General features: G+C 37.6%; 1 protein-coding gene across 1 annotated transcript; it reads right to left on the reverse strand.

Moving 5' to 3' along the window:
* Positions 1-1184: 1184 nt before the first annotated feature.
* On the reverse strand, positions 1185-16852 carry LOC134214611 (cuticle protein-like). The gene is made up of 2 exons (XM_062693942.1): positions 16752-16852; positions 1185-2275 (listed from the first exon to the last, which is right to left on the reverse strand). The coding sequence occupies exons 1-2, from the start codon at positions 16767-16769 to the stop codon at positions 1721-1723; spliced, it is 573 nt and encodes a 190-aa protein (XP_062549926.1). The 5' UTR covers positions 16770-16852; the 3' UTR covers positions 1185-1720.
* Positions 16853-17085: the final 233 nt, after the last annotated feature.

Raw genomic sequence — 17085 nt, forward strand, 5'->3', positions numbered from 1 at the left:
TAAGAGTAGCCGATTATTCCGATATAACAGCCCTTTGGGTACGCGTATATACCTTAAGCCTTATACTATAAGAAATTTCTGAAGGAACTAAAATGGAACAATTGATGAATGCTAATCCATTTCAAGCATAAGTGATTTAAAAAAGACTAACAATTCTCAAGGTGCTTAAGGACTAGGGTAGGGATCATTTTAAAAAAGATAACCACCCTTCAGTTATGCATATATACGCATGAACCTCAAGACATATACTCCACGGAATTCTTTGATGACCTGAAATGGAAAAGTTATTGAAAGCGAATTCAGACTTCAAGGCCTACACTTCAGGGAATTTTTGCACGACCTGGAAACGAACAGCTATTGAAGGCGCATCTTATCTGATTTAATAGATCAAATAGAGTAAGAATAATTTTTCAAAACAGTGATCAGCCCTTTGGTTACTCGTGTAGACCCTAAGGCTTATACTCCAGTTAGTTTTTGGATGTCCTGGAACGGACCTTGTATTGAAGCCGTATCCGGTTTTATTCTAAGGTTTAGGAAGGGCATGAACCATTTATAAACAGAAATAACAACCCTCTGGTTGCGCATGTAGACCTTAAGACCTATACTCCAGGGATTTCTTGGATGATCTGGAAAGGAACAGCTGTTGAAGCCGTATCAAATTTGGTTTTATAATACAATAGGGCATGAATCGTTTTAAAAAAAGATATATCAGCCGTTAGGTTACGCATGTTATACACTATGATCTGGTATGGAACAATTGTTGAAGGCAAATGTAGTTCATTGGGTTTCAAAGAGTGCCTTCTTATAGAATCACTTTTTGCTGTCAATAATTTGAAAATAAAAATTACGTTACCTGCCGGTAAAAGGAGGCCGTATAACGAAGTGACGTATAAAGAAGTGCCGTAAAAAGAGGGTTAAGTGTATTGTATTTCCTAACCTCGACTAAACCGCGAGTCTGTCGGTTTCCCAAAACTAACATTACGTATAGAAGCAAGATAGTGTATTATAAAACTTGACCTCGGCTCCACAACGCTTAACGGGAGAAGAGCAACGAAGTCCTATGTCACCTTTGCGTACATCAACCCGTTTGGGCAGCACTTTTCAGCTTACAGGACAACATCCCAAATATACAGATACTAAAAATTTCAAATATAAAAAGGTTAAATTATGATTCAAACTACAAATTTAAAACTCATTAATCTTTCTGTTTATTTTTTGGAGCACTTCGGGCTCTCTTTTCGTGTTTAAAAGTCTTTTTTCCTACAATTCTATGCACAGGCGCGTAACAAACTAATTAACAATGAATGTATTCAATTCGGTTTCGAGGTTTTCTTCGGCTTATTAAATTTCATCTAGTGGTAAAATGGTTTAAAAAAAACAACAACATCGTTTTTGGTGGCCTTCGGAGGGTGGCTTCATGAGTACACCGCACGTTCGGTTCTAGTATTCTGATATGAGAAACTTTCACAAATTATCACATTCGGAGCATTATGAGCGGATTGCATCCATCAGTTAAAAGTATTTGGGCAGGTTTTCCCAATAAAGAACTATAAAGCATAGCTTTCGTAGCGAAGTAGCATTCTAAAACCATCTAGTGCTTTGCTTGTCGGTTTTGGTTAAAAGTGTCGACTAGACGTTCTTAAAAAGTGACGATTCTTACAAATAAATAGAGTATTATCGGCGAGGAAACGAACGGAACGTTCTAAGCATTTGTAGAAAATCAATGGTAGTACTCTTCACCACCCTCTTCGCCACCGTAGGATGCTTCACCGCCTTCGTAGGTCTGCTCTTCGTGGCCACCGTACGAGGCTGGTTCCTCGTGCTGCTGCTCGTGGGCTCTGGCTGCCTGTTCCTGGGCTTCGTGCGCCAGCTTGGCCAGCTCCTCCTCGTGCAGCGGTTTTCCATCGATCAACACTTCAGCGTGAAATCCCGAGTGCTTGTTGGCGGTGTACTTGACGACGCGCAGCTTGCCGTCCGGCTGCTGTACCGCGTACTCGCCGTGCAGATCATCCTCGTGGCGCTGTTCCTTGCGACTCTGCGAAACCTTGCTCTTGGGGTCCTCAACTCCGTACTCGAAGTGGTAGTCCGGCTTGGCCACATAATCGATCGTGTGCCCGTGGCCGTGCTTGTCTACGATGTGGACTTCGTGGGCCGGCCCGCTGACTGGGCCGCTAAACTTAGCGTACGAGAATCCCGGCTGGTGATGCTCGTGGATGTCCTCTTCGACGCCGTACTCGGCCACTGCCAGCGACAGCAGGGTAGCGCAAATGATGGACTGTAATGGGGAATAAAAACGAGGTCGTAAAATTATTGGAATTCTATTAAATTTAGAAACATGTTATGTTATTTTACTATAATTGAGAATCTGGTTTGCATGTTTCTTGGTTGTTTAACATAATGGTTTTCGCTTTTCTTAGCTTAACCTGGTTAAAATAATAAATCATCGATACTATAATTTAATTCGTCAAAACTTCGAGGGTCACCACAGAAAGTGCAATTCAATAGGAAATACAATGTCCAAAAAATACCGTGTCTTGACGATAAACTCTAGCTGTTGTCGGCAAAATTGTGCACTAACAGATGACTTTAAAGCCTAAATTTATCCCTTCTACAAATTTATTCCTAATCCAGTTCTAAAAACAGTAGGAAACAGTCATTTTTGGGCCTAGTTGCGTGTTTCAGTCATAGCTTTTTTTTCATGTAAACCAAACGTAAAAAAATGCAGCTACTTATACGCAGGCCAAACACAATTTTGTACCCGGTTATGAGGCATCTTTTTAAGTCACTAGAAAAAGAAAAATATAAAGTAGAATTTATTTGAATTGATGATATTTCGTTAAGAAACCTGTGACACAAAATCTAAAAATAATAGCTTTCAATGGAAAAATGAAAAAAATCTTGCATGTGAAACAGCTGATTCTCATGCCAGCACCTTTCAAATGCACGGCACGATCATAACCATTGTAATGAATGGAGTTTGCAGTGGCCTACATTGAGAAGCCCACAACAACGAATGGTAGACACTTTTCCTTTCTTGTTCAGCAAATTTATACTATACTACCATTTCACTGGAATTTTATATCACATCAAACTGCACTTAATGTACTAAATTATAGAATATAGCGCGCACCACTTTGTAATGTTTTGCTCTGATTTATCGCGATTGAAAAATGACGCCTTTCACGTCCCGATCCTATGTTTAGGACCGGAAACGGGGCTTTCCGAAATATGTTCCCATGCAAGTATTTGGTATCTTCCGATACTAGTAATCATTTATCAAAGGATTTGTAGTATATGTGGCAACCTGCCAAAAGCTTAATGGAAGATCCCCACTTTTCAACACAGTCATGTCCTCCCAGTCATCAAACTGTGGCCTGGTCCTGTGTTTGAATGGGTAGGTGAGTTCTTTCAACATCGATTCTCATGCAAAGACGACTCTTTTATAAAAACTTGCTTTCGTGAACCATTTTTTGATTACAGTCACCGTTCGAGCAAAGAATCGTCTAATCCTATCTCCGGTGCCCATGCCAATCCTTTTGGAAGTCTCTAATATGTACTTTGAACATAATCGACTGTATCCCAGCAATAAGCGTCAACAGTCCCGAATTCCGGGCAATGTATCTCCTCTACACTGCTCGTTGAAGCTGCTGATTAACTGCACGATACTAATGTCAATACTCAACAGTTTACCGAGATGCACGACTTGCACGATGATGCACGATGCTCAATAAGAGCCCTCAATCCCCTCATCGCAGTCAGGCCCTCGTATGATTGAGTCTGATACGGAGGACTTCTAAACCGTTATTGCAGGAATGTACAACCTTATTCCCAATAGTTATCTTTCGGTAACACCTGTCTCATCCAGAAGCAGCCAGTAGACACTAATTCCAAACTCGAGCAGTCTGCTATTATATCATCCATCCAATCAATGTGGTGGGCTCTTTCTCTCCGGCTGCTTGTGGATGTGACTACTACGTAATTATTATTTGGACAGACCCACCACAATTTACGCTTTTGGATTTCTGTTGATCGATTCCTGATGGCATCGCCGATGTATGGGCCCGGTGACTTCACAACTGAATCTCGAATGCAGCTCAGCATTCGAGATTCAGTTGTGTGGCCGCCGGGCTCAAATTATAAAACGCAGACATTTGGTTGATGAATACTTGCAGTTTCTGCGTGATCTCTGCTGATGCGCATCAAGTCTCACTGGCCTACAACAACACAGATTTCACGTTAGAGTTGAATATTAGAAATTTGATGCGTTGACTAATCTGATTGGATCTCCATATATTTCGTAAATTCACATAGGCCATCCTAGCCTTCTTGATCTGATCCGTGCTCCTGCTCCTGCTATGTTGACCTTGGTAAGTTGGTAACGATAATTGGTTGCCAAATCCTTGCCTCATTCCAATGATCTATTAATTTCAACTGTAGTTTAATGCTTCGTAGATGGCTTTTCAGCCTTGACAAATTTAAAACACTGTTATGTATTCTTGTCCAAGGTTAAATTCTTACAGGTTTATCCTCAACTGTGGTTCTGTTGACGATAAACTTGTAAGAATTGAGCCCCTAAAGAAGGTTTCAAATGGTCCGAAACGGTGGACAAGATTAAATAACAGTATTGTAATTTTATCAAGCCTGAAAAGCCATCTCCAAAGTTACTGCAATGACTACCCGTATGGGGTCAAATAAAGCATCGTTATAAAGGACTCTGTACGTAAAAGCTTCGTACTGCGCTTCGACGAGGCCGACGAGGCCGACGATTTAGTCTGGAACTCCCTTGCGTCTAAGGACGCCGATTTTCGTGGTTCGTGGTTTCGTCGTTTCGTGGTTCAGACAATCGAAGGCTTTTTCGTAATCAATGAATAACAGAAAGAGGAACTTTTGGAATTAGTTGAATTACTCTAAGACGATACGGAGCGAAGGTCCACAAATGACGTAATCCTGCCTGTTGTCGTCGGAGAGTTGTGTCTATTTTCTCCTGTATCCGATTTAAAATAACTTTGCACAGAAATTTGAGAACAATGCACAGTAACTAGATGTCCCGCCAATTGTCGCACACAATCAAATTCCCTTTTTTTGGGGACCTTCACTAAGACGCACTGCATCCAGTCGGCCGGAAAAGTCCCGGTTTCCCAGATATTGAAGAATAGTTGATGCAACATTTGCGCAGATAGCATGGGGTCGGCTTTGTGCATCTCTGCTGAAATGCGATCAACCCCGGGAGCCTTGTTGGATTCCATACTTCGGATGGCTGCTTCAATGATGGAGCTTCGAAGTTGATGGTTGGTCGGGCTTCAAATCTTGAAGAAGTTGTTCGCAGTGCTCGAACCTGTATAAGCTGATCAGTTGGGTCGGTAAGTAACTGACCTTTCGCATCTTTCATCAGCATCCTTGGATTCATCCTTGCTCCACTCTGGCATCGTGAGATATCGTGGCGGAGACGAAGGCAGCTTTCTCTCCTTCGTCGGCCATAGAGTCCACGCACGCTCGCTTGGCCCGTCGATAAAGGCATTCTTGATAGCCGTCCACTGCTCTTCCAGAACATTCCGAGTTCCAAGTTCTTCAACGAACGATCTCTTCACAGCTGTATCTTCTACTCGGCGTGTGTTGAATCACCGTCCGAATCCCCTACTCCCGCCGCTGAATCCGACCAATGCGCAACGGTGAATGGCAACGGTGTGCGAAAATTAGTAGGTTGTCAAGTAAGACAACTGCTACTACGGTTGTTGGATTTCAGAAAAAAAATGCTTTCATCAAATGGATAATATCTATCCATTGGCGGCGCCTGAGTTTTGGAAATGGTGGGGCACTAGCATTTTTGGTGTAATATATAATTTGGCGTCAGAAGTAAGAACCAAAATTGTAGGGGTTGATCAGTCAAGCGAGATATCAATTTTAAAAAAGTAGGGAGTTTCAAATATTACAAAACTTTTATTGCATTTTATCGTCTATAAATTAATCATTAATTTATTGAAAAGGGCTCTACGAATTCTTGAGAATATTTTTCCAAAAACTTCCAATTCCTGTAATTCCTGAGAATATCCTAAAAGTATGATGATAATAGATAGACTGTGATCGACTGTGAATAAAAAATATGTGGGATTTTCTAGCAAGCAATTCTAGAGCCAAAACTATGTTTGACTCTGTACAGAATGTCCCCTAAGGAAATTACCTTGACATTTTTTCGTTAATATCTAAAAAAAATCTTTAGGAAATTCCTTCACGATTTTCCAGAAAATTTCCAGAACAATTCCAGAAATTCCTGTTTTGAAAATTATTTCAGGAATTCCTTCGGATACCATTAGAAATGTTATTCCCTAGGAATTTCTTTGGAAGATAAACCCCAAAATTTCTATGAAAATTCAAGGAAGGAATTCAAAGAAAATTTTCTTGACGAATTCCTTGTAAAATTTCTTCAGAAATTCCTTTGGGAATTCAATTGAAATTCCTTCAGGATTTGCTTTGCTTCTTCTTCTTCTTCTTCTTATTGGCATTACATCCCCACACTGGGACAGAGCCGCCTCGCAGCTTAGTGTTCATTAAGCACCACAGTTATTAACTGCGAGGTTTCTAAGCCAGGTTACCATTTTTGCATTCGTATATCATGAGGCTGGCACGATGATACTTTCATGCCCAGGGAAGTCGAGACAATTCCCAATCCGAAAATTGCCTAGACCGGCACCGGGAATCGAACCCAGCCACCCTCAGCATGGTCTTGCTTTGTAGCCGCGCGTCTTGCCGCACGGCTAAGGAGGGCTTGCTTTGCAATTCTTTTGAAATTTTCTTAGAAAATACCTAAGGCAAATTTTAATGGATTGTAAGGAATACCTTCCGAAATTTATTTACGAAAAATCCTTTGGGAAAATTACGCCACTAATTCCTTTTGAAAAAAAAATCTCTCTTTTCCAAAATTCCTTAAAAACTACCTCCAGAAAATTCCTTTAGTATAAATACAAAATAGGGGTAACGGCTCAAACCTTGGCCCATTATGCTACGATTGAGCACATTTATCGTTATAAATCTTCATATATTGCATTTCCAACCAGAATTATTCCACCAGCCGGCTTGCTTACATTTGGTTTTGACGCCAAATAGCAAAAAACGACGATGAATGTCCGCAATATCTCATTAAAACCAGCGAAAGTCTCGAGAGAAATGGACAAAACGTCGGCATCCTTGTACCTATCAGGTGGATAATTTTTCAGCCCACTTGGGACGAGTGATTGTTGATTTCGAACATACGAGAGATAAAGATGGGTTGCTGTTTATAGTACCAGTCATTTTGCTTGCGTTGAATAAAGGCAGCATGCAAGCAAACAGAGAAAATCAAATCATCTTATTGAGCGTGAATTCTAATTGGCATGTAAAATACTACCACACTGATTGTGAGAGTGCGTTTCAGATTCCCCAATAGCACGCTTACCAAGGACGTGCTAACGAAAATACTATTAAATGAATCAATTATTTCCCAAATATTTACCATATTTGCAAGTGAAGAAGTTTAGAAAAATGAAAACTGTATTAAAAACTGCAATTGCAAAAAGGCTACATGTTCTAGTCCTCATGTTGTGCCTTCAAACAAATTGCATACGTTAATTATTGGCTGCCGCATAATTTTGAGATTTACTGCTAGTTGAAACCATGGCAGTTGTGTTGCTTTCGCTCTCGCGATACTCTCAAAGAAACTTTTTTCCAAAACGTAAACAATGCTTTAGGTGGGGATGATGCATAACGCACTACTGAAGAAAGCCAATTGTAAAACTTATTCTAGGCAATTCCTTGCTTTGTACTGTGCATAAACAGTTATAACTGTGCCAACTACCTGATATTATTACACAATTATTCATAAATACAATTATTGGATGCTTGTTTTTAACTCTGCCTGCATTGAAGTTTCATGATTGGTACGTGCGTTTGATTCCACTCCTCTCTATATCGATCAGCTGTTGTGAATCCTCTCAAAACTCTCACGTGTTTCAACTTCCCGAGTTGAGAGAATACTTTTTCGGTATCATTTTACAGATCAAAATACTTTTTGCAAGCAATAATAAATCTAAATTATGATGAAGGTATTTGTCAAGTAATTTGACTTGAAATTATTCCCATGAAATGACGTTGAAAGTTTATCTAATGAAACATACGATTCATTGTATTTTTCCATTATTAAATGAGAAATGGATTCGTGCGAAAGATGATAAAACTAAATATTCTTATACTAATTGAATCATTTATTTGCGAAATTATGAAAAAAATGGTGTATCGAACCACGAAAGGTTGATGTTTGAATCGTGTTTGAAAGCCGTAAGGTAGGCAATTATTTTTGGTATGTTCTGCGAATGAAAGCGATTATATCGTGATTCCAGAAAAGCATCATGGGGGCCCATTTACAAACTACAAGACGTTTTAGGTTGTGGGTAGAGATGTCGCAAATTAATCGATTACTTCGATTAATCGATTCATCGTTGTGATAATCGATTAATTTTGAATCGATTATTACCCAACGATTAATCGATTCAATAATCGAGATGAATCGTGAGTAATCGATTAATCAGAATTTTACGACATCATAAGGATGTCGAAAATTAATTGATTATTTCGATTAATCGATTCATCGTTGTGATAATCGATTAATTTTGAATCGATTACTATACAATGATTAATCGATTCAATAATCGACAAGAATCAAGAGTAATCGATTAGTAACTAATCGATTAATCGGGATTTAACGACATCTCTAGTTGTGGGAAGGTAGGTACTTGTCTGGGCGTTAAGGACTTTATAAATTTCTGAAACCTACCATACATGAAGCATTACTAGAGGCTTGGTGTGGGTTGAGTTTAGCGTTATGTTATTTGCGAATGAAACTTAACCGCTGGCTGAGTGGATTAACCTGTTTTTACAAAAAATCTTAGCGAACTAATCGCGACCATCGGATATTCCATCTGCAGCTTTCGGTTATTTTCTCTAGTACGGGTTATTGGTGAGAATGTTTTGATTTTAGAGTTTCACCTATACTAACGTAGTGCTACAAATCGAAAGCGCATGCCACCATTTGGCTACAGGTGCCCCAGTATTGTCCAAAAATGTTTTGGTTAATTATGTCGCTATACTGATGGAAATTGTGAAATAAAATGATAGCTGACATAGTGTGGTTGTTATCCATTTATCTGATATGCGAAAGCAGGTATGTTCATTCATAAAACTCTTTATTGGGCAAAAGAAAAACTCTAGCACAGCCAGCCTGCATAAGTCAACGAAACATGGCTGCTAAAAAAACCGAGTCAAAGTGATTTTTCACGCAAGATAATTGCTTTTAATAGTTTAAGAAGTGTATAAATCTAGAGTTATGAGGCAGATATATGTTTGATACACTTTTCTAAAGAAGCAATGGTTAATATCTCCCTACAAATCGACGTATTATCGCTGAAATATTGATTAATTTGCGTGATGAGCCAATGTTACATCCAGGGCCAACATTACCGCCGGTTACCCTAAATAGGAAATATTAAATGCATTTCCGCAAGAGTTTCTAAAGGAAATTTCAAAAGAATTTACAGATGAAATTTCTGAAAAAAAAAATCTCAAGTTATTTCCGAATGATTCAAAAAAAAATAAAGCAATATCCGAAGGTCTTGAAGAATTTCTAATTAAATTTCCGGAGAAATATCGGAAGGCATTAAAAAATCGATAAAGTTACTGGATGAATTTCTAAAGAAATTATGAATAAATCTCAAGAGTTTCTTCCTAGAGTTGAGGAAAGGATTTCATAAGAAATTACAAAAAGAATTTCTTTTAAAAAAATCCTAAAGTAATTTCTTTAAAAAAAAGTGCGAAGAAATTCCTAAACGAACTTCCGCAAGAATTCCTGAAGCAATTTTCAAAGGAATTCATAAAGACATTTCTGAAGAAATTCTTTTAAAGCAATTTCGGAAGATTTTCCTGAAACTATTTCTGTAGGAAGTTATTATTTCCAAAGTATTTTCTGTGAGAATTCCGAACAAATTTCCAGTTTTTTCTAAAGGAATTTCTAAAAACAACTTCTGAAAAACTATCGGAAAAAACTCTCGAGATGGATCACTGGAGAAATTAACAATAGATTACTTAGAGAAATTTACGAAAAAAAATGCCTGATAGATTTTCTGAACGAACTCGATTAGATTAGAGGAGAACTTTCTGAACGAACTTTTAGATAAATTTATGAAATATCACATGAATAGGCATAACATAGTTATGGTGTACTTCGTAGATTGGACACATGTTTTTTTTGTTTTGAAATCCTTATTCAGATTGCTATCAGGGTGTGGTCCTTGATTCCAATCTAGGATAAAAATCAGAAAAGCATGAGGATTACTACTCCTGGCCACGCCCATCTTTACCGTAACTTGGGAGGGGAAGGCAGCGTTGATGTAGTACTTAATTGATGAAAGGCCCCCGACTCAGCGACACCCTCATAAGTACCACGAGCTGACAATGTTACCGTGGTAGATCTTACACCGTAACATACCACGCAAAGGTGTCTACCCAGCGTTACGGGGAAAATTCATGAAATATCACATGAATAAATGCTCTAAGGACTTTTTGGAGAAATTTCCGAAGCAGCTCCTGAAGTAAATTTCCAAGGAACTCTTAAGAATATCCGAAGAAGTATGATGATGGATGAACTGCAATCCCGATTTTTTTTTGGCATAAAGGAAGGCACGGAGGTCTGAACTCCAAATTCAAAACAGGGTTTTGTTTTACTACTGTCCGCATTTTTGTAAAGAATTCCTTCAGATATTCAGGAATAATTTTCTAAGGAACTCCTGAATAAATCTAAGAATTGATATGAAAATTCCAATAGGTATTGTTTGCAAATTTCATTGGACATTCTTTCGTGGATTCCTTTAATTATTCTCAAGCATTCCTTCAAAAATTCCTTCAGACATTCATTTAGAAATACATTACGAAAATCTATTCAGCATGTTCTTCGAAAATTCCTTTAAGAATGCATCATGCAAATTGTTTGGAAATTCCTCCAGTAATTTCTTCTAAAGTTTCTCCAGACATTCTTTCGAGGAATAATTTACTAAATTCCTACAGAAGTTCCTTTGAACATATCTCCAGAGATTCTTTCGGAAAACCTCTCGAAAGTCATTTGCAAATTTCTCCAGATTTTTTATAGTGGAACAATTTAAAATTCCTTGCAAATTTTCTGAAGGAATTTTGAAAGAAATCTCAGAATAAATTTTCGAAATTTGTTATAATTCTTTCTTTGAATTTTCGAAGGAATATCTCGAGGAATTTTCAAAGAAACTACTGGATTTATCTCCTAAGTTATTTGCGAAGGATTTTCTGGAAAAATCCCTGGAGGAAAAGAATGTTGGAAATTCCTTTTTTCGAAAAATCGGAAATTCAAATTGCTCGGGGATGTCGTTTTGAATATGAAAGTAATGCACATAAAGGGAATCCCAAAAAGAGTGTAAATTTATACGATTTTATCACCTAAATGTTTGTAATTTCTATTGCATTATGTCACTTTTTAAATGACTTATGCTATTGAAATTTACATAACGCTTTGAAAACTGGCTTTGTAGTCATACGGCTACCGCTTCTGCCTCGTACGCAGGAGGTCATGGGTTCAATCCCAGGCCCGTTCCATTCTCCTACTTTGTATCTTTTCATATATTTCTCATGTTCTAGCAGTCGCTATAACTGAAAATGGGCTTTCATACCATTTCTATCTTCTATCCCCCTATAACTACAACTTGATTAGTTCTAGCAGCTAACTGTTAGAATTCGAAATGAGCGAAAAAGTTCGTTTCGGCATCCAATTGAATACTGCACCACCCTTTCATAACTATCCCTTTGGCAACCCGTTAGCCAAGACGAACCTCTGCCATAAAACCTTAACCCCAAGATTCCAATAAAATTCCGCAGGAACTCGTGGCGAGTGTAGAGGTGTTCTCGGCTTGCAGTGGGCGAGTGACTGCATCATCAATTCCTTCCCATCCCCGATGACCGTGAGGACGTGGCCAGCGCCGTTATCGACAATCCAAAATACTAGAGCTCTCGGACTGTGGTGCACATTGAGGTTGGAGAGCAAATCCCATGCTTCCATCCATTGGTTCCCTGTGCAATTGCGATTGTTCTGTTCGATCACGGAGTAGCAACTACGAAATGCACGGTCATCATGCTCATGCTCATGCAATTTACATAACGCTTTGAAAATTACATACATTTAGGGCAAACTTGTTGGGAAAGAACCATATACGCCCAGAATAGTGTAATTTTCCGCGTTTTCATTATTTATGCGCTTTGTAGTTTTCATTATTTTTTTCTGTGCAAATATTTAAAAACAATTATGTCTCCTCCCCCTTCAATTTTTCTGCCAAAAATAAAATTTTGAGGGGGTTAAAAAATAAAATTTGGACAATTTTGAGGATTTTCAAAATATTATTTAACAAATCCGAGTTTTTTGGATTTTTTCATTTTAATATATATTTTTTATTATACCCCCCCCCCCCTTGCTTTAATCCTTTACGAACTCTTTCAGGAATTTCTTTGAAAATTTTTCGAAAATACCTGAGAAAAATGGAAATTCCTTTGGGAGAATTGCTTTTATGAATTTCTTTATGAATTCCTTTGAAAATTGCTTTAAAAATTCTTGCGAAAACTGAATTAGGAATTCTCTTATTTTTTAAGAATTACTTCAGCAATTATTTCTGAAATTTCTCCTTCCTGAACTTTAGGGAGAAATTCTTGGAATTCCTTCGAAATTCTCTATATTTATTTAGAAAAAAAAGTTTTGTTCTACAAAATTGTTCGAAATAGGAAGGCCATCATTATGGTACTATCAAAGAATAGAGTAGTACATAGAGCATAGTACATAGAAAAAGCGATTTTTTTTTATTTTGTGGAATACAATGTTTCACGAATTTGTAGTGCAGCTTATTCTAATGAATTTTGCTGAAAAAAAAACTTTTACTGTAGCTTTTAAAAGCTGGCTAACTTACAGCAATTACCCTACTTGGATGAGGGTATCCCTTAAAAAACAGTATTTTCGATCTCCTTTTTCTGTTTTCAATTTTTTGGAGAATCTTCTCCTAATGAGTTATAGAGCTAAAAAATGCAACTTTTGATGTGTAAATATGCTCAATATCGTTTGCCGATCAACAGTTTTTCTGTCAAAAATACGTTTGCTTTAAAAGTTGTTATCTCCGATTAGGGCAAACAAAAAAATATGTTCACACGGCATTTGAAACGGTAAGTCATATTCTTTATTATATCAGAACAGTGGCGTAGCCACGGGGGTGGTTTTGGGCATAAGCCCCCCCCCCCTATCCCCCCCCCCCCCCCCAAGACAACATTTTCAGAAGTTTTTTTTTTCGAAAAAATAATGTTCAGAAATCCCCCCACAGACCAATTTTGTGGCTACGCCACTGTATCAGAAAATTGGAGATATGTATTTGACTAATGTCATACTTTTTTGAATAAACGACGAATAACGACGAAAGATACATTCGTGAAAGGGGTCGTTCTATAATGATGTCACAGGTTTTAGGGGGGGTCTAAGATTTTGTGACAGTACATATACAAGGTATACAAAAAAGCGTGACAGAAGGAGAGGGGGGTCTAGATATCTAAAAAAAGTTAACGTCATATTTGAATCACCACAAAAGTAAAAAATTAAAAAAGCAGTCCAAAAATATTCTGATCAAGTAAGTAAAATTGCTTTAAATAAGTGAACTTAAGAGCTAAGTGTATACAGCAAAACTGTTGAATAACTGTAAGAATAAGCTGCGCTACAATTTTGTAGAACGTTTTTTGTCAATATTCCGCAGAATGTTTTTTTTTGTATATATATGTATAAAATGGGTTACTCTAATTTTCGATAACTCTATAGCAAGGACCTAACAACTTTGCTGAACTTTTTTTTCTTAATAGTATAGTTTTGGCAGACAATGCATTTTTTCTCGTAAAGCTGCATCCCGGACCATTGTAAAATGGGCCATAAGTACAATTAATATATTATCGAAAAATACGCTCACTAGTTTGTCTTGGAAATAGTTTCATCTTTAGAGCAAGTGTAAGAACACTTAAACATTGCGATAGGGTGATAATAATAAATCGAATAAAAAGTGACATGGAAATGCTAATATCATCTTCCAAACTTAGACGTACATGTTCATGATAGTTCATGATAATCTATCATGAACATGTACGTCTAAGTTTGAAAGATGATTTTAGCATTTCCATATCATTGTAAATCGTTTAACTTCATGTAGAAAATAATACACTAAAACCATTAATTAGCGAATAAAAAGTGTTAAAGTCAAGGGGCAACCAACTCTAAACTTCCCATGATATCCAAAAACACTAATCAATACTAGCGAAAAGCTACGCCGATTCTATGGTGGAATAATCACAGGGAGCCCTGATTACGAAAGCCGAACAATTGAATCTTTTGCTTGAGAAGTAGCATAAGTCCTTTTATCAATTTTTCGTGGAAATCTGTTTTCAAACCAATTATTACCGAATCTTTTGATTTCTTCGATACAGATCAATTGCTGTAGGCAAAATCAAAGCCCAGGGACACTTGCAGCTTGGAAGCTTTAACAAATGCTCTACAATTGCACTTCAAAGTGCAAGGACATGTTAAATTTTCCAAATAATCGAGAATTTTTTAGTTCTTTCTTAACGAAAGTTATTGTTTCGTGTTTTTTTTTTCATGACATTTGCCGAAAATGTCACATATGCACCTTCTCAAACAAACGGTGCTTTTGCACACTCCATAGCAACCGACATAACAATTGCTACTTTGACTAAAGAAAATCATCGATACTAGGAATACTATATACTAGGAATATACTATACTATTTTGTATACAAAATATTATTGCGGGACAATGAGTAAAACTATCTCAAAGTTTAGAAATGGTTGCCCCTTGGTTACTATTTATTGTGAAAAAAGCGTGTAAAAGAGTCTTACTCACTTTTTTGGCACTTACAACTTCATCGATTTGCTCGCAAAGGATTGCATTCGACGGAGAATCCTGTCCCATTGTTTCTTATTGAAAACTTACTGGATCGGACTATGGGATCAGAAGTTATGGCAAAACTACTAACTTCAATACCACAAAACAAAATCACTTTTTTGGCACTTATGCTCATCCGATTAGTTGCAACAAGTTGCGTTCGGCGAGATATGAAGAAATATGAAAAATAACTCATATATTTCTTAACCCTTTGAACTAACAAGAAATGCACTATCACCGCTAGGTGGATCAATCAGGGTTTTTGCATACTTTTAATAGACAAATGATATTGAGTTATATTCACATAAAAAGTTGCATATTTTTGAGCTCTAAACATAAGACGAAACGACTTGTTCAAAAAATCGAAAAAAAAACAAGATGAAAATTATGTTTTTTTTTGGGAACCACCCTGATCCAAGTATGTAAAATTGCTCTAAATCAGCTAACTTAAGAGCTATAGGATTTTTTTATTTTGAACCACATTTATCGGAATAAGCTTTGCTACAACTTTGAAGAACATTGCATGTCAGCATTAGGCAAAATAGTCCAGGCGTGAATTTGTATTCTAGACCATTTGTATCCTGACTTTATTAAAATTGTAATACCTTGTGCTTAATATGGTATAAATGTTCATGATAAATTCTCCCTTTCTGCAATTCGATGTGACCTTTATTTTGATGACAATCTATTGTGATAGTTTATTTCATGCTTTGCAATTGTCTAATCGGAAACATCTCAGGAATAGGTGATATCGGTACGATATTTGGAGTATCGATATTTCCCGTGTCTAAATCCACTTCAGCTGCCAATATTGTCATAGCCATTTGTTTTTCCTTATTTGTTCGTGGTTATGCGAAGCATATCGATGTTTCAGCAACGATATTTTTTATATCGATGTTTTAACACTCAAAACTGTTGTTTCCAGATTGGCAGTCTGACCAGTTTTCTCAATATGTTTCTGGAGATTAGTCAAGTTCGTGTTAGAACTTACTTCCACAACAGAAGCTAGAAACATCTTCTTATCGAACTGAACTGGAGTAGCACTGCCATTACTCGAATCGACTCGATCATATGTCATACAGAAGCAACGTTTAGTAGAAAAACACAATAGGGCCCTGGATTTTCTTCCAATACTTAGCAAGGGCATAATAGATATATGAGAGTATTCTTTGATCGTAAAAGTTCTTGTACATAGATGAACATCACCATATACTTGAAACATTTTTTTCTTTTTGTTGCATAATCAGTCCGTACTTCCATGTACCTACTTATTAACCCTTGCTCGTGTCTTCATTGCAACAATAAATCTTCATTGCTTATAAAATGCAACATCGATCATTGCGAGTTGCATAATCGCCCGTAAAAACATAAGATTTTCCATTTAACTCTCACTGACTTCTTCCTATATTGCATCTCACATGATTATTATAAAAACCAACAACCAAACGCAGTCCATTAAGCGATGCAAATGCGCGCAGCCCATACCCCCACAATCCGTAATTATCTCTTCACTTTTTTTCCACCTCAAATTCTGCTAGTCCATGTTGCACCTGCATCAGCATGTACAATGTTTTCCCACACAGAAACAACCCACAATAATGTCCATTATCATCTGTTTCACTTTCTTCCATCATGTATTTATGTTCCTCTGAAAATGCAGGTCTTGACACAGCAGCTTTCACTTAGTCACGGTCTTCCGCATTCTAGTACTGCACTACCGGAGTCCACTTACTTTAAACAGGAACGCCATTATTTCTCGATTTTTTGGGATTGCTCAGCTTAGTCGGAGCCGCTGACTATTGTTTCTACACCGATGGAAAACTTACGACTGTGATTTACGTAGCTACAATCAACAATATTTATAACCGGAGGCCTCCGCCGGCATTTCTCCATCGTCATGATGTGCCCCTCCTGTACGCTGTACGGTGGCGCCGCTCTGCGGCGAACAGCTCCAATCGGCGGGCTCCGTTGTTGCTGGCGCGGTCAATCAAACACAATTCAAAACGGGGATGGCGTAATTTGACAGCCTCGCGCCGTTTGCCGCTGGCTTATAGACGAAGGAAAAG

This window comes from Armigeres subalbatus, chromosome 2 (genome assembly GCF_024139115.2).
Source record: "Armigeres subalbatus isolate Guangzhou_Male chromosome 2, GZ_Asu_2, whole genome shotgun sequence".
In the NCBI taxonomy this organism is placed as follows: domain Eukaryota; kingdom Metazoa; phylum Arthropoda; class Insecta; order Diptera; family Culicidae; genus Armigeres; species Armigeres subalbatus.